We start from the raw sequence: 21,725 nt of genomic DNA, 5'->3' as shown, positions 1-21,725 counted from the left end.
TAGACAGAAGCTATTTCTGGTTGCAATGATGCAATGACTACAAGATGTAAGTATGTGAAGAAGGAAGGTTTTCATTAAAACTTAGGTCATGCACGGGGCTAGACCCATCATTGTTCAATGTATTTATGATCTGAAAAGGCGAGGATGAATTTTCAGTTTGCTGTTGAATGGATATCAAACACAATCAAAACTAAAGCTGACTAAAGAGATGCATTTATATGTTCACATGGAATATCCTCTGTGGGTTGTCACTCTTTGATTTTTTGTTCTGGTAAGCAAGGAAGGTAATGCACTGGCTAGCTGAGATTGGATTATGTGCAGTCGTTTTCTTTCGTGTTCTCTGCTCATCATCTGCCTGCTGTGCTGAGAAAGAACAGGTGAGCAGGGAGGTTGAAGAGGAGAACCCCTGTTCTCTGTTCCTGAGCTTGGGGATCAAACAACTGAAAGGTTTCAGCCGTGACTTTCCATGCTTTCCACTCAAGCTGTAAAATAAAAGTGAGTAAAGTGACCTTGTTTGGATGTTGCCATTGGAGTTATTCTATGATTCAAGAATTGGACTGCAGTATATTGTGGGGTTAGTGCTTTTATGTTTATGTCCTGTTCTTATACCCTTTCCTCCAAGACTGTGCTTCTCACTGCAGTCCATTTCATTAGAAGGGTAAATGTAAGCCCATGCATCTTGAATATGGAAACCTTTTTTAAATGGAAAGGGTTAAGGGGGAGGACAGGTTTGGAGAACAAAGTGAATGTGAGGGCATTAAAAAAAAAAGCTGGAGGCACTTTTTGAAAACTAGTGTCCTCAGGATCCTAGAACACCTGTGAAGCCAAGATACTGGAGGATGTTGCCCTTGCTTTGGATCCTTTGCAGCTATTGTCACAAAAATTTAGGAAATTATTTTAGCACAGTGATCAACCAGTTTTAAAACTCTGCAATAAATTTGCTTTAGTTTTCTTTGGACATGTGGAGGAAATCTACCTGGAGCTTGTGCTTCAGAATAGCCAGTTTGCTGGGACTTCATCCAGGCTTTTGGGAACAGATGGAGGTGGCTTGGATCCTACCATTGTCCTAGGAAGGGAAAAGGGAGAGCTTAAGGCCACCCCTAACCATTATGGCAATTACCGAGCTTCATATTTCTGTACAACTTGATGGCTGAGATATTTCGAAGGCTTCTTTTTCATCCCAACACATTTAATCTGAAAGGGACTCTAACCTGTAGTGCGACCATGTGCCTGTGCAACTACAATTTCTGTGGGGAAAGGATTTCCAATTTCCACTCAAAGTAATTTTTCAGATTCTGCACTTTAAAAGGTGAATGAAATTACTATTGCTAAAAAATTATATGGATATGAATTACTCTAATGAAAATATGTGTGCACACATTTAAAATTTTGAAGTGTATAAAATATGAAGGCTTTCAACTAATTTTGGTTATTTTATGTAATTCAGGATGCTTCAATGCTACATGGAAACTTCATGAGTTTTTATCTGCTACAGAAAACATTGTATCTGTAAAGGCACCTCATGATTTCTGTTGTCCTGTTGCTTGCATAGGAAGGGAATGCCATTCCTGAAGAGATGTTGTGTGATGTTGCAGTTTACTTTCTGTACATTAACTGGCTCTTCAGGAAAGTACTCAGAACAAAATAAGGTTGAATATTCAGTATTTGAATGGACGTCTCCTATGCTGGCCCAAACTGAAACTTTAAAATTTCAGGAAATAGGAAAATACTTCCCTCTCAGAAGACTCATGAGAATTCTTTGTTTTGTTTCAATCTCTGCCTTTCTCCTCCTGTGAGCTGCAGCTGCTTTCTTCAGTTCACATGTATTTTTGTGGAATGCACTACTTTTTTTGTTTGTTAAAGCTCTTGTGATCCAAGTTGCGTTGCTTTGCAGAAACATGTTTTACTGTGGAGTCCTATCCAGTTCCCATCTATCCCTACAGCTGTATCGCCTGTGGAGGCTTTTGGAGCTCTGCAGCTGTGGAGGGAGGCTGGGAAGAAGAGCTTCCTCCTGGTTGTAGTGGCTTAAATGACTTAAGCCACTACAACCAGCTGTACATGTCTATACAAGTCCGTCCCCAGGGCCAGAGCCTGTGACTGTGTCAGGCCTGATGACAATATAGCAGGAACACATTTGTGCCTCTGGTGAGACATGAAGCCTATATATTCCCTTAATCCTCCATGGGGAATAGTTTTTTCTGGCTTATTGTCAACCAGGCAGGAAAGACACTTTAGACTTCTTTAAATCTGGTCAGGGAACAGGGGCTCCTGGGAGTCAGTGGCAGCAGATTTTTTTGCTTGCTGCCTTCTTCTGTTTCCTAAAAGAGGCTGGAAGCTGCTCCACTGCCATTTAGTCGGTGATCTTCTGATCCCAGAGACTGGGGATTGTCACCACCATCCCCTCAGAATGAGGCCGCTCTCAGCAGCCTCTGCCACTAGCAAGAAAAGAAGTAGGAACATTTGAGCGTCTGAGGTAAATGTGAGCTGGTTTCTTGCAGATGACAGGTTTAGCCTCACAGGTGCACTTGGAGAAACAGAAGTAGTAATGTGAATTCAGTGTAACTAGTTAAAGTATGCCCAAGTGCCCTTGGGAGTGGTAAAGAGAAAATTGATTCACATTTCATTTATTGGCTCCCCTTTATATGAGCTGTGAGTCAGAAGCAGTGAGATACATCTTATTTGTTCTTTTCCATCTCTTCAGCAATGAATATACATCCATAATGTCATGTGTCCCGTTTAAGTGTGGTAAGTATAAACCACCTATGTGAGAGAGCAGAGGCTGTTTAGGCTATTGTGCAATTATTATTCATAGCAAAGTCACAATAGCGAATTTCAGACTGCTCTACCCGGTGTTCTGGACCAAATGCTTTTTCTCCAGAAAGGTTGTTTATGTCACATACTGTTTGTTTAATGGCTATCAATAAATAAACTTGAGAATTAGTAGAAGGCTAGTGGGTGACACTGCATCATTCCTGGATATTTACGTGATGTGTGGACCTGCATTTGAAAGGTTGTGGGGTTTTTTTTAATAGCTGGCTGATATGAAAGGTCACTTCACCTCTCTTTGGAAATGATGTCGTACAATTCTTTCTTTTTCCTTTGGAACTGGAATTGGACTAAAATTGATTTGTACCCGTGTTTGGCTTCATTGCATCCCACACAGCCTGCCTGCTCTTTTCAGTGGTTGTACAAACTTTGGAAAGTATAGAGCACTGAATTAAACCGTGGAGTGCTATATTTTTATTCTGCATCGTTCATCTGAGTTAGAAACTACTAATGCTAAAGCAGTAAGGTCATTATCTGCTATTTCCTGTTGCTTTTGGAACAACTAACTGTCCAACAAAAACTGCACATACAGTACTAAAACATGTTCCAAAAAGGATTGCTCTGCAAAAGTGAAGAACTGGATTTAAATTCCATCAGTTAGCTAATATCATTATCTCTAGTGCTTTGGAGCTTGATTATCTTTAATTATTGCTTTGTCTAAACTTAGCTTAAATCCAATTTTCAGAGGGATGCCATATATGCCAGTACCAAAGAAAAGGAAATATCAAGGATTATAAAATCTGTTCTAGTTCTTCACCTGCTGACAGGAGTAGAATAAGATTCTGATAATCTCTACTGTTTATTTCTCTGCTATCTGGTCTTTTTCTGTGTCCACCCGCCAGGGGAAGCTTACATGTATGATGAGTTGGTTCCTCGTAGAATATGTCATTCTATGTATTTATGAAAGTTCTGTGTATTTAAACTTCATATGGCAAAATGCATATTCCTCTTCTAACCAAGATGAAGTAGCTTTTGTTGGACCACAGCCAGAAAACTGAAGAAAACTTATCTCGTTTAAGAGTTATGCTTATAAGGCTGACACTGTGTATTTGGAATAAATATAACGCCTAGGCACATTTTTCTCTGTTCTCCTGCAGACTTGGGAAGCCCTGAGGGGATAGCTGTGGATCATCTAGGTCGCAACATCTTCTGGACTGACTCTCAACTGGATAGAATAGAAGTGGCTCGGCTGGATGGGCGTCAGCGTCGCATCCTTTTTGACACTGGCCTGGTGAACCCCAGAGCGATTGTTGTGGATCCTATGAGAGGGTACGGATATGTTGTCAAGAGATACATGCAAAGCTTGATTTTTATTTGTTTGTTTGTTTATTTATTTCTTTAACATAAGCATACACTCTGAGTCTGTGTTTTTAGGCTATCTGTAGACAATAATAGGACTATATTTTCCTGAAACAACTAAAACTAAAAATAGAATAATCTGCTTATGTCCTGTGTCTGTGTGGTACACAGGAAATAAAACGTCTAAAATGCCTACTAGGTAATACTGTGATATTTTATTGAGAGGTTTGCCAAATGCTTATTTGTACCTTGTTTTCAGTGCACAGTTTGCAGGATGACAAGTGTTGCCCTTAACTAAAAAAAATGGTTTTTTGCAAGATTACTGGTCTAAAATACTAGATTAAGCAATCTTGTGTTTTCATTTCCATCATGACAGCCCTTCTTCCTGTACAGCATTCTTTCTTTGAAAACTCTCATTATATCTTTACTGTCATTCAGTTGCCGGAGAAGGTTCTATTAGGCTTCTATTAGAAGGTGCAGATAACTACGAAGTTTAAAAATTTAGCCTGTAAGCAGTCACAGAAATAGCCAAGCAGCATGTCAGTAGGAATGTATAACTGTTTTAAAGTTATGGTTCCAGGCTGCAAAAATCAAAGTATGTACATAGTTGAACTGTTGAGATTTTTCTCTCTGAATATTGGAAGAAATACAGGTAAAATTAAAACTACTACAGAGTCCATGGTAGTACTGCATGTCTGTTCATAAATGTTTGGACTTGTGTGGTGTTGTCCTGGTGCAACTTTCTGTATCATGGCCACTGCTGAGAAGAGACATTTCAGTCAAAATACTGGAAAGTACAGAATCACAGAATGTGAGGGATTGGAAGGGACTTCAAAAGATCATCTAGTCCAATCCCCCTGCTGGAGCAGAAACACTTAGATGAGGCTACACAGGAAGCAAATAGTCTTTCTTTTCCTTCTTGAATTGCTGGGAAGCTCTACTAAATGATTGCTTAATTGAAATAACAGGCATTTGGAATGGTCATAGGTGAGAATTGATTAATGAATGAAAGTACTATATTGCTCAGGGAGAGTTCTTTGGAAGATGCATCCTCCTTCCAGATGTTTGCAAACAAGGTTTGTAGTGATGAAAGAATGCATGTGATTAATGAAATTTGAATGATGCAAAATTAAATGAAAAAGTAAGGGTATTGACTTCTCTAATGTCTTTAACGTAATAGCAGGATGAAAGCAGCTGTGGATGTACATCTCTAGTGTGAGATAAGGGGAGAGGCACAGCCATAATCACACTGAGGAGAGACCTCTGTTCTGGGCAGAATCCCACGGGCAGAATCGGGGGGGAGCCCAGGGCTCTGGATTCAGGTCAAGCAGCACAGACTTCTGTCTCCTAGTAGATTTTGTGTGTGTGTACATGTGCATTAAGGAGCAAACGACAAAGGTGCTTGCCTTGAAGGGCCATGTAAATTCTCAGCCACAGAAAGTGCATCCAAGGAAAAACACACTACTGACAAGTGACCGTTAATAATAAAGCATCAGTAAATTAATGGTCCTCTCTGGGGTTCTCCCTTGACCATAAGCTACTCTGATTCCATTGTATGTTTCGTATTTTGTGCACTGAAAAGCAAAATGTCGCTTTGAATGAATCCCACAAATGGATGTCAAAGGCTCTTGCTGCTTAGCTTGAGCAGGCATGATGGGTGGTGAGGAGAGTTGTAGACAAACAATTTGAATGGTCCTCAGAACTGTTGAAACAGAGGTCTTTTTGCCTGGTATCTTGCACAGAAACTAAACAACGTAGAGAAAGCATTTTCTCGCACATGTGTGCTTGCTCTTTTTGTTTTTAATGGAAATATAACATTTACTACATCTTTACTGTATTTTTGTTACTTCTGTGTCAAAGCGCAACGTGATCTTTATTTATTTAAAGGATTTAGAATCATAGAATTGTTTAGGTTGGAAAATATTTTTAAGATCACCAAGTCCAAACATTAAGATTTAGGAGGTGTGTGTGTTACTCTTGTGTCCTTAGCGTTTTCCTTAATTACAGCAATCTTTTGAGATCAGTCACTGCCTTAATTCTTGCCTTCTTCTTCCTCTTAAGAAACTTGTACTGGACTGACTGGAACAGAGAAGCTCCTAAAATTGAAACCTCATACATGGATGGCACAAACAGAAGAATTCTTGTTAAAGATGATCTTGGGTTACCAAATGGGCTGACATTTGATCCTTATTCCTCAATGCTGTGCTGGGTAGATGCAGGTAAAAAGATGCTACAATCTTTCTTCATGAGAGTAGCAGAATAAGTATGTCCAATCCTGAAATTATGCACAGGCAATTAATGTTTAGCTCTTTGGGCTGCATCTTAGACTTCATGTCTTTCTTTATTGCCTTTAGTAATCTCTCTGTTTATTTGTTGTTACTATGACTGTAGCATTCACGTGAGACTGTATGCAAGCTGAGATTTCAATTTTAATCACGAAACTTTCTGGGAATGCAACAGGTTTATATCTGTGTGTCTTGTATGTGGCTGTTTCTTTAGATAGTGCTTAGGCCTCTGTAGAAGAAGTTGAGAGTCTTAAGACCAGAAAAAAACATGGATTCCTCTAATCTGGCTCTAAAGAATGTTATCCTGGCACTATTGTTCTAAGGCCTGTAATCTTAGGCGAAGTTTGGCTTATATTTGACGGAAGCAAGTCTTGAAAAAGCCGTTTGTGCTACATTTAAAAATCAAGACATGAATCATGAAGGTTCTGCCACTGACCCATTGTTAGTTTGGTGCTAGTGTCTTACCAGTAAAGAAAAAACAGTGTGCTTTTAATTCTCATTTTAATGTTTGTTTTTTTTTTTCATTTTGCTATCCTTCTCCCTGTAGACTCTGTCAGAGATCTCCTCCTGTGGAGGTGCTTTTACACTTCAATTCACCTTTCAAGTTTTTAATGAACTAAAAAGATCGAGCACTCTTTTTTTTACTGTAAGACTTTCTCCAACCTTTAAATATATCTCCTTGTGCTCTCTCTTCTCTCTTCTCTCTTCTCTCTTCTCTCTTCTCTCTTCTCTCTTCTCTCTTCTCTTCCTCTCTTGTTCTTGCATTTTTCTCTTTTCCTTTTTCCTTAATTTTGGAACCCAGTACTTAAGAGAAACCTGGAGGTGTTTACACTCACTGGCAGTGTTCCCAATGTGTGTAGTAGTTTTACAGTGAGACCTTTTTGCACCCTTATCTACATCTACACGTCAGATGTTCTTCCTGCAGTCTTGCCTTCAGGGCCAAAACCCAGCAAGGATTTTGGGAATGTGCTTACCAAACTAACCACCGCAAAAATGCCTTCCAGAGGAGGTGGAACTGGTTAGTGGTTTAGAATCCCTCCAGAATGGAGGAGACCTTCTGTCACCTTCCACACCAGCCTGAGGATGCTGGTCTCTGTAGCATGAATATCGGCTTGTGAGCAATGGCCATGGCTGCACTAGACACGTGTGTTTCTGTAAGTTAGATGCTGACTAGCATTAGCACCAAAGTACTTCTCCATCCCATCTTTGACACACGCAGAGATGTGGATGGAGGTTGGCTTTGGCTAAGCAGCATACTGCAAGACTTCCAGGAAGTTTTACTGTTCATGCTTGCATGCTTACACTTGGCCTTCATCCCTCATGAGAGCTCTCTTGCCCTGGTTCAAAGGCTTAATTGTTTTGCTACACCCAGGTACCAAGAGGCTGGAGTGCATGAACCCTAATCAGCTTGGTCGACGAAAGATTGTTGAAGGAATTCAGTATCCTTTTAGTGTTACAAGCTATGGGAAGAATTTATACTACACAGACTGGAGAAGGTATGTTATCTGCTAAAGAAATAACGGAGTGCTTTAATCTGTTCTTCTCCCTGGTAGAAACTGAAGTAATACACTGCATTTCTCATGTCTGACCTCTCACACAGTCCTGTTTGTTTGGTCTCCTGGCAGTAGCTGATGCAGGGTGGAGTGGATCTGTAAATTTGACCTATTGATGTTGCCAGTTAACTGAGTTTTCACTTTCATCATAGTGATTTGTCCTCTAAGAAAATGCTTTTAGGACTGAACATTTTTGGGAAAGGAGTGGGAGCTGACATGTTTCCCTTGTGGTTGTTCTTGCTGCATTGTAGCAAGCAGAAATTAATCACTTGTGGCTTTCTATGCCTTTTATTATCTAAACATTTAACCAGAAATAAGAAAAACAACAATTTTACTGTCTTGTTTACACTTTGTGTTGCAAATTATCTAAAATATTGACATACGATCAAGACTTTAGAGTTTAAACTATATTTTTCAGAAAAAAAAAATCTAGTCCACGCATTTTTAAACATTTATTTTTCCTTGATGTACATGGTTGTGTGGGCTCTGTCTTCAAACTCTTGCACAAATGACTGCATCAGCTGCAGCAGGAAGAGCTATTTATGTATGTAAGGACTTCCAAGCTAGAACCTAACAGCTGGGAAATGCTATTCTAGAACAGGCTTGCATAAATGGGAAACACTGTGTTACAGGTCTAGCAGTTGACTGCCTTCCTGTAGAGCGACATTGTCCTGTCTTGGAAGTACTTTCAAAATTAGTAAGAAGGCTCCCTGCTAAATTTCTTAGCTACTTAGAATGCGTGCTATGACATATTGGAGTTGCCCAGGAAAGATGAAATCTTGGAGTATTTTGCTTCTGGCATTGTTTCCTAATTGTAAAAAAGAAGCAGCTTCAGATTTATTCCCCTTTGTTTATTCATTTTGATTCATTTTCCCTTGTACTTCCACCTTCCTCTCACTTCTGTGTGTTCTCTTCTGCATATGGCAGGGATGCTGTTGTAGCAGTGGATCGCACGATTTCAATAGAAAACGATAACTTCCAGCCTCACAAGCGCTCCCGTCTCTATGGAATCACGACAGCCTTTGCTCAGTGCCCAGGAGGTAATCCAGATGTGATTTTCAAGTTTTTACAACTGTGCAGCACCTTAGCGTATAAATGAACTTAGTAGCAGCTCCAATTGACAGGCTGCCAACCAATGTAGGTAGTTAGTGAAGAACTGGTTAGTGCTTAGATTTCCATTCACAAAGAAACTGAAAGCCACCTATTGTTTTTTTTTAAAGCAGTTGTTGCGGTTGCCATATGAAACCAGAATAGGGAGGGAAGAAGGCGCCTGTTCTGTCTGTTATGAAAGGACAAATGTATGATCAAGATGAGGATCTGACATGGCAAAAACTGCTCTGTTGTCATCATCTAAATTGAGTACTATATTCAGGGTTACAACTTTATTTACTTATTTTTTAAACTACAGGAATATCATGGTCTTCCAGATGTCCTTAATGAGATCTAGTGTTTTTTTAAAAAAGGGAATGTTCAGAAAACAGCAGGTGATAGGAGTGGCTGGGCTGGTCTTTCTACTCAGTTGAATATTTTTGGATATGTTATTGAGAAGCCCCTTGTAAAGCTTAGAAGAAAGGAAGCTGATAGACTGAAATAATGATTTCTTCTTTGTGAAGCAATGTCACTGTTCAGTTATGTTGTTCTTAGCAAATCACAGTTGAAAGAAGAGTTCACTTTTTATTATTGCAACATGGCAGAAATTATAGGAGATGTGGGGGTTTTACTTAGGCTTAAAAAAAACCTAAGATAGTTTCTATTCAGATTATTCAATATATATATAGTAAAAAACATAATTTATTTTCATTGAAAGCTTGATTTGGAGCTTAAAAATGCATATAAATGTCATAATTAAGAAAATAGTTATGTGGTTATTACTGGTTAATTCATGGTTCTGTTTTGGTAGACAGAGTAAAACAAAACAACATTGTGTGCTCTGAGTAAATGCTTGTGTTTATAATATTCAGAACCTGGCTACCATTTCTTTCTCATCCTATGTCTGTTTCAAGTGTTTTTCTGAGACAGATGCCTTTCCCCTCAGATCTGCTGTTTCTGGCACTGTCTTCTCTTTCTTTTCCCCCTTCAACATTAACACGCTCCTCCTCACTCACCCTTTTTTTTTTTTTTGTTTCCATGGGTCATTCCTACATGTTTTTACAGTGTATGGTATTCAGGGATGATGTCCTGTAGCATTTTGGACTTTGTCCTCCCATTGCACTTTCTGTATTTCTGCACTCACTGTCTCTTCGATTCTAAGGTCTGTGACCACTTGGACAGTTTATGAGGGAACAGCCCAGTTTTCTCATGTTGCCTCTCCTGCTCTGTCCCAGTATCTCGATCTTCGAGGTGAATATCAGAAGCTGGCATAAGGATATGTTGACTCTTATCTCCCCAAAGCATAATTTTCTTCAACTCTCAATCTCATTATGGCTTGTTTCTTTAATGTAGTCATGAAGTCTGCACTTCTTTTGTATGTATGTGTTTTGGATTTTATTGTGGTTTTGCTTTTGTTTTTCTCTAATATTTTCCATCTCTGTTCTTTTTCAGGACATAACTACTGTACAGTGAATAATGGCGGTTGTACTCACCTCTGCTTGGCTACCCCTGGAGGCCGTTCTTGCCGCTGCCCTGACAACACAGTTGGAGTGGATTGTATAGAAGGAAACTGAACATTAAAATAAGCTTTAGAGCAGCAGACAGCTTTTGGAAATGTACTGTCAACAATTCACTCCTATCAATACAATCAGGCCCTAAAGATAAGTGCTCCGTGTTGGTGACAGCAAGCCACAATGCGCACATGCAGGCACACACAGTGGCGGTGACTGTTTTATAGCAGTTAGGCAAGACAGAGCTGCCCAGGTTGGGTTCAACTGCATCTTGTTTCTTGTAATGTTACCTCCTTGCTTTTAAAGGTAAATGTGGAGGCCTTAGTTGCACCTGTGCTGGGCTAGCAGGACATGTACTTGGTAAAGTAACAAATATCAAACAAAGAGAATGGCACAACTCAGATCCTGAGTTTGGGTTGTACCTTAGAGTATGCAGCAGTTATCTGCACACTTAGGCAATCATTTATGTGCCTGGGCCATAACTCTAGCTGAGAAGAAACCAGGGGTCCCAAAGATAAATAGATGTGGGTGGGAACACCCAGTAATATCACAGATTTCATGCCTAACTGCATTCCTTCCCACTACCAGTCTTTCCACTTCCAGAACTTGAATCTCAACTTTTGACTCTTGTATTATGGAAATACTTTATCCATGTGCTGTGAGGGTAGTTCTCACCCAGCTCATGTGATCCTTTCCCACAACACATGATTCTGTACAGATAATCAGCACTGCTTAGTGGATGGATTTGAAGGTTTTGGTGGATTTTAAGAGATGTGTTTTCTTGTGTCTGAGGTGGATTCCCGAGTTGTTTACTAAAATCCACTGAACAAAACTTTAGATATAGATCTCAGTTGATGATAGTCCATCAAATAATGGATGGTTGATTCATTTGGTGGCATCTGGTTTTATGGATACATGTGGTAATATTTGTCTCCTGAGACCTTTTAAAATAATATTTCTGTGTTTGATTCTGTAAGCCTGAAAATGGTCTTTAAATTCTGTCTTAGCAATCTCTCTTCTTTAGCAAACCATGCCATTCCTTTTTATAGATTATGAGAAACAATGACAGTTAAAAATCTGATGTCCAGAAAGGTCACCCGTGTCTTGGTGCTTAAAAGAAATCGTGATGTCTCATTTGTGTGCCAGTGTTCAGTAACAGCAAAAAAAAGTATGCTGAAAATCAAAGCAAAGTTGATATTTTCATCATCACCAGTAAGTTTGGGGCTGGGAGGGAAAATAAAAATGCATGTTCTCATGTTAAATTAGCTGTACAAATGTGGGAGTGAAGCTTGGCTTCCACATGGTGTGTTAGGAAGGAAGCGTACCCGCAAGTCAGCCTGCAGCAGCAGAGCAAAACGGGGCTCGTGAGGCTTCTGCCAGAGCACATTTCACAAAGTTACGATCAGAGCAGTAAGCTATTATAACATCCCCATTTCTTCACTCCCTCTTCAGACACATAACAGTTTTAAACAGAGCCAATTCTGAGTCTTAGCTGTGTGACATGTTCCTCTTTAATTCTATATTTATCATAAAATAACAAAGCATATAAACATTTTAAATATTTTTTGTATAACTTTTTATAACTTTTAATTCATTTTATTCATACACTTAATCAGGTATGTCTTACTGTAAATATCAAAAATGTGTTCAAATGAAGGTGCTTGATAACTCTTTCTCCAGAATTATTCACTTATCTGGTGAAATATTAAAGTTTACACTCTGTACAGGTATCTACAGTACAGTAAATAAAATTTTTTGTTTTTATTTTCTATAAAAAAGAAAGCCATGCCTACAGAAGAAAGTGATATATGGTGTCTCAAATCTCTTCCTGTTGATTTCTGGGTTTTAGCTAACTCTCATATCTGGTGATGATACTTCTAAGATGCAACGCTATTGGGGAAAAACTGCTGTTGGGGCTTTTGTATTTTGAAATGAGTAGGATACTTTTATTCAAAACAAATATGTGAGAGCACTTAACATACAGCTTCCTCTGTTTTGACACGGAATTTTTACTGGTTGTCAACTCTTGTTTAGCTGTGTCAAGTACGCATAATTGAGCTATACCGTACTTCAGACTTCTCTGTTAGTGGAAATATAGGGCAAGGACAGGATTAAATGGGGGACAGAATTTATCCCTCTGCTCAGAGATGCCCTGGTGCCAAGTTTGTAGGTGACAGGGTGCTCTGCTGTCTGATGCCACAGCTCTGTGTGTGGCCGCACGTGTGCTGTGGCTGCAGGGCAAGTTGCAAACTGAGTGAAGCTGCTGGAGGTGGGAATGCTGAGATTTAAACTCCTCAACTTTTACAGCTGCAGCATGTCAGTGCCTCGGGGGGTGGCAAAAGGTCTCTGACATTGTGTAGATGGACAGCTGGAGAAGAGCATGCCTGTCAAGTGAGCCATTGGAAAAGTGGGCAGTGAGGCAGCAAGGAGAGCTACTGGAATCTAAGGGGTGGTGTGTGGAGTTACAGGAGGAGATTGGTGTTGATCCATGCTGGGAACTACATGTGGAACTGAAGGGAATTTGGCCTTTAGTTTGTTCTTTACTATATGCTTTGATTTTTATTTTTTTAAATTCTGATCCTTTAAAACTGCTGATTTAGATTTTATACTTGGACCAGCACAATATTCCTCGTTGTGCATTGTGACAATTACTAATTTACTAATCCCCAGTCAGCTAATTCAGTGCTAATCAATAAGCAATGATGAAGATGTCAAGGAAAATAGACCTCAGCAGAAGTTCTAGTGTTAATGAGTGACCTTCTATATAGTCTGTAGGACAAAGAGATAAACGATATTACCATGGACTGAGTTCTTGGACTGAGTGACTCTCTGTTAACTCTGGTATCACATCTGACAGTAGCTAGCACTAGATGAGGGGAAGCTTCAGCAGATATGTGCCAGCACTGTAGATGCGGCAGTTGGCACAACTTCGAAGCAACCTTCAGCATTTGAGTACCTAAAAATGAGGAAGTGTTTAAAAGCTCCAACATTAGGTTTTGTTTCCCAACAAATTGTTGTGGCTGGCTTCAGCTGTTGTAGCTCTGTGTCAGAGACCAGCAATGGCAAAGCTGTACCCTTTGGGAAAGAAGACCAGGTACTGAGCATGACAAACAAGGCCAGCAGAAGCAGTGCCTTCACCAACATGGGACCAGTCCCACCATGCCCTAAGTGAGGCAGACAGTGCTGATGAGGGTAGTCAGGGTCAGACCACCCAGCAAATCTGTTCTGACGGAGTATGTCCAAAGTCAAGTTTGGAAGTCGGGTTGGGGTCAAGATCGGGTCTGGACACAGTGACTAGGATCACTGATTGCCAGACAACTCAAGAGTGGTGAAGCAGGCCTGCAGTCAAGCTGAGAAGTTGTCCAGGGCCTGTACCAATGGGGTCCATGGCTGTGGCACAGCTCAGGCAAGGACCAGAGCAAGAGCCTCAGTTTTAAAGCAGCCTTGAAGGGCAAGAGGGATGCCCTGACTGAGGCCTCCCAGCAGAGCTGTTTGAGGAAGAGCCTCTGCTGAACGTCCTTCAAGTTTTTTTCATACCTTCTATCGTCTGACTGGCCTTGAACAGCCAGCTAAGCTGTTAGTGGTGGGAGTGCTCTGGTTCCTGACACTGGAGTTCTTTATTCCTATACATATTTGCTTCCTCATTGAGTCTTGCTAAATCTTTGGCTTCTAAAATGATCTGTGGTGTTCCTTATTTTAATCACAGCTTGGTCAGGAATCTCATCCTCTGAAAAGATTTGCCTTTATCTATGTCAAGGTGTCTGTCTTGTGCCTATCATATTTTGTCAGTTAAATGTTCACAAGTATTGTGAATGATGAAAATGTGAATTTATTGTTTCCTTCTTCTAACCCTAGGGAGTTGATGCCATCTCTTTATAACACAGGGCTTTCTCATGCTGACCTGGGTCTAATTCATCTACCCAATCCTTTTCCTGACTTGCTTGTTAGTATCTGACTGTTTTACTCTTGCTCAGGAGCAAGAACATTCAGATACATTTTTACATTGTGTTTTGGGTTAAAAAGGTAACAGAAATGGGGAGATGTTTTATTTCATTATTAATATATTTTTAATTCTTGTAATAGGCTGGGCCTGGTAGTAATGTCAGTGTCTGGTGCTGTGGTTGTTGAAGAAAAGATTCAATGCAACTACAGTTCACCTTTTTTGCTACCAAAAAAAATAGTAGATTCCCAGGTTTTCCAGGAAAGGAGAACAACTGTTTCAATAGTTAAACAATAGACAAAATACCACTTAGATTTATTCAGAGGTAAGTTAAATGTTTTCTTAAATGCTTCCATTCATATCTTCCAGCACACAAAAATGTTTCATGTTAAGACCATTAGTGATGTTTATCAATGATGTAATAAATTGCAAAAAAGTGGAATCTGCTGATAGGAGTACTGGCTTCCCAATGACTTAATGGGATGGTTCAGCCACCTTTCCATCTGAAGGGTGTTTGAAAAGCCCAACTTTACTCAGTTTTTAACCTGTAAAGAACTCTCATGGTGAAAATCTAGTGTGGTTTTCTGAAACGCAGAGTCCTGTCCAGTGTTGTTCCCAGTTGGCAAACTGCTTACTCTGCAGTTCTCCAATTGCACCGTTTTGTCACAACATATTAGATTTTTAATTTACAGGCTTATAACTAAGAATGACAGATGATTACTAGAGGATAATGGCCCCTCAATGGCAGTGTCACAATGCATCAGTTTAACCTATGGTTAAATGCGAACTGTTTTTTGTGTAGTATTTCATAGTGTATTGCTTGAAGATCTTGCTGGGGAAAAAAACAACAACAACAAAAAAACCCAAAAACAACAAAACCAAGCAAACAGGTTGTGAACATGTGTGGCTGTAGAGACTACAGTTGTGAGAAGCCCCCTGCTTGGCCTGTGTGTAAGAACTATTAATAAATATTACCTCCAGAACCCAAGTTCCCAGCTGGGGATCTGGCAGCAGTTTGTTCATTAAGTGATTGAATCACTCCCTTTGTTTAAATTCTACTCCACTTGAAATCTGTCCTTTATCTTATAAATAAGTTTAGGACAGCATGTCAGTAAAATAGGTGAAAGATGAGTATATTGTGTTCTGCACATGTACATGTTGATGACACTGAAGCTTTGCTTGACTAACAAAAGGCTCAGCAGCCAGTGGAATGCAGTGAGTGGGCTTCCCTGCTGCTTTGTGGAAAGCAGATGGGGCTGCAGTAACTTAATGCTCTTCTTTTGTTTCCAGAAGGATTCTTGAGTTGGTGAATGAATGGAGACAGACTGCCATTCCCACAAGTAGTCAGGGTGGCGTATTTCAGCCTTTGGCTTCTGTGTCTTAAGGATTCACCGGAGTCCCTTCGGTGTGTGGTGGTGGTGCTCACCCTGGGCAGGCAGTGTTTCCTACCCGATGGGGTGTCCTGCCTGGTGCAAGGCCTTCAAGGTTGGGGAAGGGGCCTCCTGTGCAGGTGTTGCTGGGGCATGCCAAGTGGCATCTGTGGATCTGCTCCAATAACTTGTACAGCAGCATTGGAGATGGCAGTGGACATCTCCCCAGGAGCTGCGTGTAGGCTTATGGATAAGGGAATTGTGCTGGAAAGCAGCTGAAGAGGAAGAAGGTGGCTGCAGATGGAGATGTGTGTGAAGTTTGGGAGGTTGGGGGAGCAATTAGCATGGTGGTTGTAGAACTGTTCTTTTTGGGAATAGGGTAAGGGAGACTGAGGTGCAGAGTTACTGAGTTATAGTGGATTTTGGAAACACTTCCAGTTTCTTTTCACTAGAACCAGAATATCCCACTGAACTCAGCACTCTCTTCAGGCATTGTGGGATAAACTGTGGGAGCCCAGATCCAATTCTATTTGATGACAAAACCCAAGAGCGTGAGGTTTTTATTCTTCCCACTGCTCTTCTATGCTTTATGCAGATAAGAGACTTAAGCAGATAAGCCAGAAGAGAGTAATAACACAGTCCATCCAGCTTCCTACCAGAAAGAGGGCATGCTGCCAAGGATGGCTTCCCTCATTCCTGAGACAGCCCCAGGTACCCTCGTGAGCAACTGCTGGTATTTCATGGCACAGCTGCTCTCCCAAATTGGTACTATCCAGATTCTGATCCCCACCTGCAGCACCTCTTCAGGACTAGATACTCTGGCTATGACTTGCTCTGCACATCAACTGTACACTGAGTGTGTCACACAGGTCTCCTTAATAATAAACACAAGCAAAGCACCGGTCTGCTATTAAACTGCTAATCCTACCCAGCAGATTGAATCCAAAGGTCCCTGATGACTCATTTGTAAGCATGAGATTTTTTTTTCCTTGCATTGTATTTACAGGCTGTCTTAGTGGTTATTAACCTTCGAGCAGATGTATCTCATGTATTTTTAAGTGATTGCACTGTAATTAATCATTTATCTCAGCAGCCTGTTGGCCATTCAACCATACCCAAATGGAGAAATAGCAAACCACGCAGCTAATTTCATTCTTTTCCAGACAGAATATCCTCCTGGGCTCTTGACTGCCAAGTGACAATGCAACCATGACACTGATTTCTTCAAAACAGTGGAAGACTGATGTGCTGCAATCCGTTTCTGTGCTTATAAGCCTTTTAACTCAACTGTCACGCTGATGTGCCACACTGACATTTTTAGCTGACCTAAACTTACAGAACCAATGGGTTTTGTTTGACAGTTGTTTCAGCCTAAATCCTGGCATGACTACCAGACGCTCTACTGTGTTACACCCGTCTAATAAGTCAGAACATGAAGTCTGATATGGTCTCTGTATCAATTATGTAAAATGTATTTGGTGCTGGGCCAAAAAAACCCTGGCATAATGAATCGTTTGCAGATAGACGTGTCCATGCTCTGTCATGGCAGGAGCAACTTTCAGCAGTCACAGATGGCTGTGGTCTTCATGTGCTTTACCCTAGCTGTCTGTGACCTACACTCCTCTATCTGGTATATTTTACTGACTAATTTTGTGAACTTGAGAATCTGGACTTAGCTGGTAAAGGTGTTTTTAATGTTAGCCATTGATAAATAGAGAGAAGAGGAAATTGTTTCTCTCAGAGGAGGTGCTGCCAAAGATTTATGTGTTCCCTGTGAAAGCTCAGTCCTCACTGGGTGTTCCCTGGCATCCAGACTTTTCAAGTACAAGTTGACAGTACTCGTATTTATTTGATCATTTCTTAGTTCTGTCTGCTAGACTGGCTGCCTGTGAGAAATGACATGAGAGTGTGAAAACTTCTGTAAATTATACATTTGTTCTGATACAGTATTTTATTACTAGTGGAGCAAGAAAATTTAGCTCATTTTTGTTCTCCAGTGCTGTGACAAATTTATGTTCCTGCAGTTATGCAATTTTAATAATTTTCATTTTCAGCTTGATTTTTACTTGAATGAAGAATCAAAAAGGGAGGAGGAGCATGTTCTTATATAAAAAAAACCCAACTACTTAAGACATTGTTTTAACGAGTAACAAATGTACAGTGGCTAAGGAACGCACAACAAGAGTTTGTTCACAGATTTTTATAAAGAACAATGTTTTCTCTTAAAGCCTCAGCTCTTAGACACATGGCCTTGACTCTGAAAGGCAAATAAAAAGACAAACACACATGATAGTATTTTTTTCCCAAATTTATGTTAACTATATGTCTTCTTAGAAAATTCACACAGAAATTTGGATTGGAAGAAACCTTTGGAGTGTGTCAAGTCCAATGCTCAAAGCTGGGACAACTTCCATGTAAGAGCGGATTGCTTAGGACCTTATCCAGTCAGATGGAGATGCTGCACCCTCCCTGGACAGCTTCTCAGTACAGAACCACTTTGGTGTTGAAGTCCTCAAGTCCAATGGGAATATCCATTGATACAACTTGTGACCACTGCTTCTTGTCCTTTTCCTTTCCCTGTGCACCTATGTGAAGGGTTTGGCTCTAGATCCTTTCTCCAGGTAGCAGAAGACAGCACTTGCTTCACCTTTTCCTCATATGCCATGTAATCTAAGCCCTCTTAACCATTTTAGTGGTCTTCAGTAGACCTTCCCCAGTTTGTGAATATCTTTCCTGTCCTGAGGGCCCAAAATTATGCAGATGTACTCAAGACAGAGTGTTATGAGTCCTGAGTAGATGGATGTAATTGTCTTGGTACCTGACCAGGGTTTTGACTTTAATGCTTGGGATGGACACTGGTGAATGCAGTTCTTAGGAAGAACTGTATACGGATACTTTGGTTTCTTACACTAAGCTTACCTTTGGGGTGGGGAAGGGTTGGTGTCAGGAGCACAGTCCTCAAACATTTCTGCAAAAATATACATGCTATAAATGGGAGCAGAGGGTAGCTAAGTGCTTTCTCAAAAGAGCAGTAGGGCAAGAAGGACTTGCGTCTAACTGATTTATATTATGTTGAAGTAAAGACTCAGGATTGCTGTTGCAGGAAAGGAAGCCTTGTGAAACACATTTAAATTAAAGATTCTGTCACTTCAATTATTGACAAAGTAGAATGCAAACAATCATTCTAATATCACAATCTGAAATATAATAATGGCTTTGGAGAATGTGCAACTTGTTATGTGTCACGGAAGTCAATGTCAGAGATGAGATATTTTATTTTCTGTATCTGTCTGTATTTCAGATTCTGCATTTGTTTTGCTCTGAGTTGTCACTGCTCTCATGAGCTCATGAGATGTTTAAAAGAAAGTCAGTGCAGTCACAAGATACCAAAACATTCAGCAGCAAAATACAGCTGAGTCCAGTGTGCCTTCAGGCAAGTCACAGAATTTAATCCTTGATGTCAAGGTATATCCTCAAGTTCCATAACACAAACAATGTTTTAAACTTTAAGTACTGTATTAGTGTCATTAGTTAAATAGCCAACTAACTGCAGTTTGTCATCCTGGAGTTTCACGTAGTGTTGTATATGAATCAGGTATCATTTTGTTAATGCAAAATTGCCGGCTATCATGTAAGTTATAGGAATTTCTGATTCAGCATTTCAGGTGTCTAGGTAAATTACTAATTCCAAAAGGAAAGGCTTCAAGTCCATTTTCTTCATTTCAGAGGCTTCCCTGAGTTGTGCAAGAGAATAATCTTTTGTTCTTTGTATCTTGGATGGGTGTGCTGCTTGAAGCTCCAAGATGCATCCAGCTGCAGCTGCATCAAATGGAAAATAGATTGGGCATCAGAGAAGGTGGGGGTTTTTTTGTTTGTTTGGTTGGGTTTTTTTAAGCTGTTTGCAATTGTCTGGATCCCACAGCCCTGTTACTTTGCTGCACAATCCCTGTACAGCTACTCAAATGGCTGTAATTCTAGTGTTTTATAAGAAAAATCGAATTAATCAGATTGTCAGACAGCTGTTGAATGGTTTAGAGTACACGAGAAGTTACAAGCCCCAAGTCTGTAGGAGAAAGGCTGCACATAACCTGACTGATGTGAGGGAAGTCTACTCATGGTGGGTGCACTGATTTGTAATAGTTTTACAGAACAAGAGTCTAATTTGTCTTTGGACATGCAGGTGTCACTCTGAGGAAGAGCTGAAAGAGAGAACTCTCTTAGTTACAGCTAAAGAGCCCTGAAGTAATGAGTTTAATCACTGAATTGCTTCCTTCATAAACAGCATAGGTATCTCTAAACACCTCTTGTTATCTATCACTAGAGCTGATTAAAGGTCTTGAACAAATTCCTTTCTCTAATTCAGTTTTAAATCACTTCATTCTCTATTGTGACACTGGTAAGTAAGGGGTTTTGTTGTTTTTCCAGCATGAAACTCTGCTTTCAGAGACTTACCATGCAAACAGTACAACTAAATTGAGTCACATTTTCTAGGCATTTTACTGCAAATTTCCACATAGATAAACTTTAATACTCCTCTTCAATTGCTTCTTCCTCTTTTGCATTGAAGACATTGTTTTTACTCGTGCTAAATTAAGACTTTTAAGTGTATTAATTCAGCAAGTAAAGAGTTAATATGTCCCGGTTTTCTTGCTAGTGAATGGCTGCGGCCCCCTGGTGCCTAATTTATTACCAGAGCTGGGAACAGAGTGAAGAACCGCAGTAACTGAGTTTTCCATTTATCCTTCTGTTTGTTCATGGGGTAGAGGAGAAGAAAAGACTCTTTTCCAGTATCTATTCGTGCCTGGATCCCACATTTTCTCAGTGCTCTCTTGCAGTTTTCCTCACAACAGTATGGCTCTACAGTATCTCTCAAATGGGAGGTAAAGGACCACATACCAAGCTCCACAGCACACAGGAAGGGTTTAATTTATTTCAGACTAGATTTTATAATCTTTGTTTCTTGCTCTGTTGGACAGTGGTGGTGGTATTTCCTCTCTGGACTCACCTTTGCATTTCTCCTTTTAATTTTCCCCCCTATTTTTCAAAAGTATATTTTGCTTTACTTCAACCCTGGCTCACATTTCCTTGGTTGCAGTCAGGTGCTCTGTAGTTCATTGCTTCTGTTTCAGCAAGAATCCACATCAAAGGCTGCATCATTCCCTGTCCAGAAGACTGTACAGAGATCAAAACTAAGACTTGAAAAGCCAAATCTCCCTGGAAAAATAGCTTACCCAAACTATCAGCAAAGCCTGTGAAAGTGAGCATTCAGCAATTCTGATGTTTTTTGATTAATGCAGGTGTAGCTACAGCTCATGTAACTGGACACCATCTAGTGGCAGAAGGTCAAAAATAATCGGATTACAATCATGTTGATCTATTCTCTGGGATTTATTAAAATGCTTACGGTGGGCAATATACTGAAGCTTCTTGCTGAAGACCTTCTGTGATCCCAGAACAAAAATGTATTTGTTGTAGTGATTCTCAAACTCAGGAAATTAAAAGTCAGCTTCTTGTCAAATAATCTATTAATAGTTTTTAACCGTCACCTGTGTATTTATCATTTGAAATTATTTTTCAATTAGTATGATCAATCAGTTTCTTGTTTAGGAGCAGTCTGAGGTGTTGAATTCAGTAATGCCTTTGAAACCAGTTGATTCCTAGGTCTGCATGGGGTTTTTTTTTGTTTGGGTTGTGACTTGTGGAGTTTTTTTGGTTCTTTACTCTGATTTAAAAGCATGAACCATTTGAGTGCAGTGCTTAAAACCAACTTTGCAAGGAAAGTACTGCTTAGTATTTGAAACACGTGTTTTGCCTAATATTTCTTAAAACTTCACACATTCAGCTATTCTGAG

At 40.1% G+C, this 21,725-nt stretch overlaps 1 protein-coding gene across 1 annotated transcript in view; it reads left to right on the top strand.

Annotated features, from left to right (window-relative positions):
- The window catches only part of NID1 (nidogen 1), a gene marked incomplete at both ends in the record, with an annotated part of 46,569 nt that extends 35,943 nt beyond the window's left edge, over nt 1-10,626 (top strand). Inside the window, 5 exons of the mRNA XM_080342297.1 lie at nt 3,924-4,095; nt 6,187-6,344; nt 7,783-7,906; nt 8,891-9,003; nt 10,505-10,626. Coding sequence (XP_080198423.1) covers nt 3,924-4,095; nt 6,187-6,344; nt 7,783-7,906; nt 8,891-9,003; nt 10,505-10,626 — 689 coding nt within the window. The remainder of the gene's footprint in view (nt 1-3,923; nt 4,096-6,186; nt 6,345-7,782; nt 7,907-8,890; nt 9,004-10,504) is intronic.
- Nucleotides 10,627-21,725: the final 11,099 nt, after the last annotated feature.

This window comes from Nesoenas mayeri (assembly GCF_963082525.1).
Source record: "Nesoenas mayeri genome assembly, chromosome: 3".
NCBI classification, from domain to species: domain Eukaryota; kingdom Metazoa; phylum Chordata; class Aves; order Columbiformes; family Columbidae; genus Nesoenas; species Nesoenas mayeri.
Note: the sequence above shows the minus strand (reverse complement) of the source record. Positions and strands in the feature narration are given on the sequence as shown.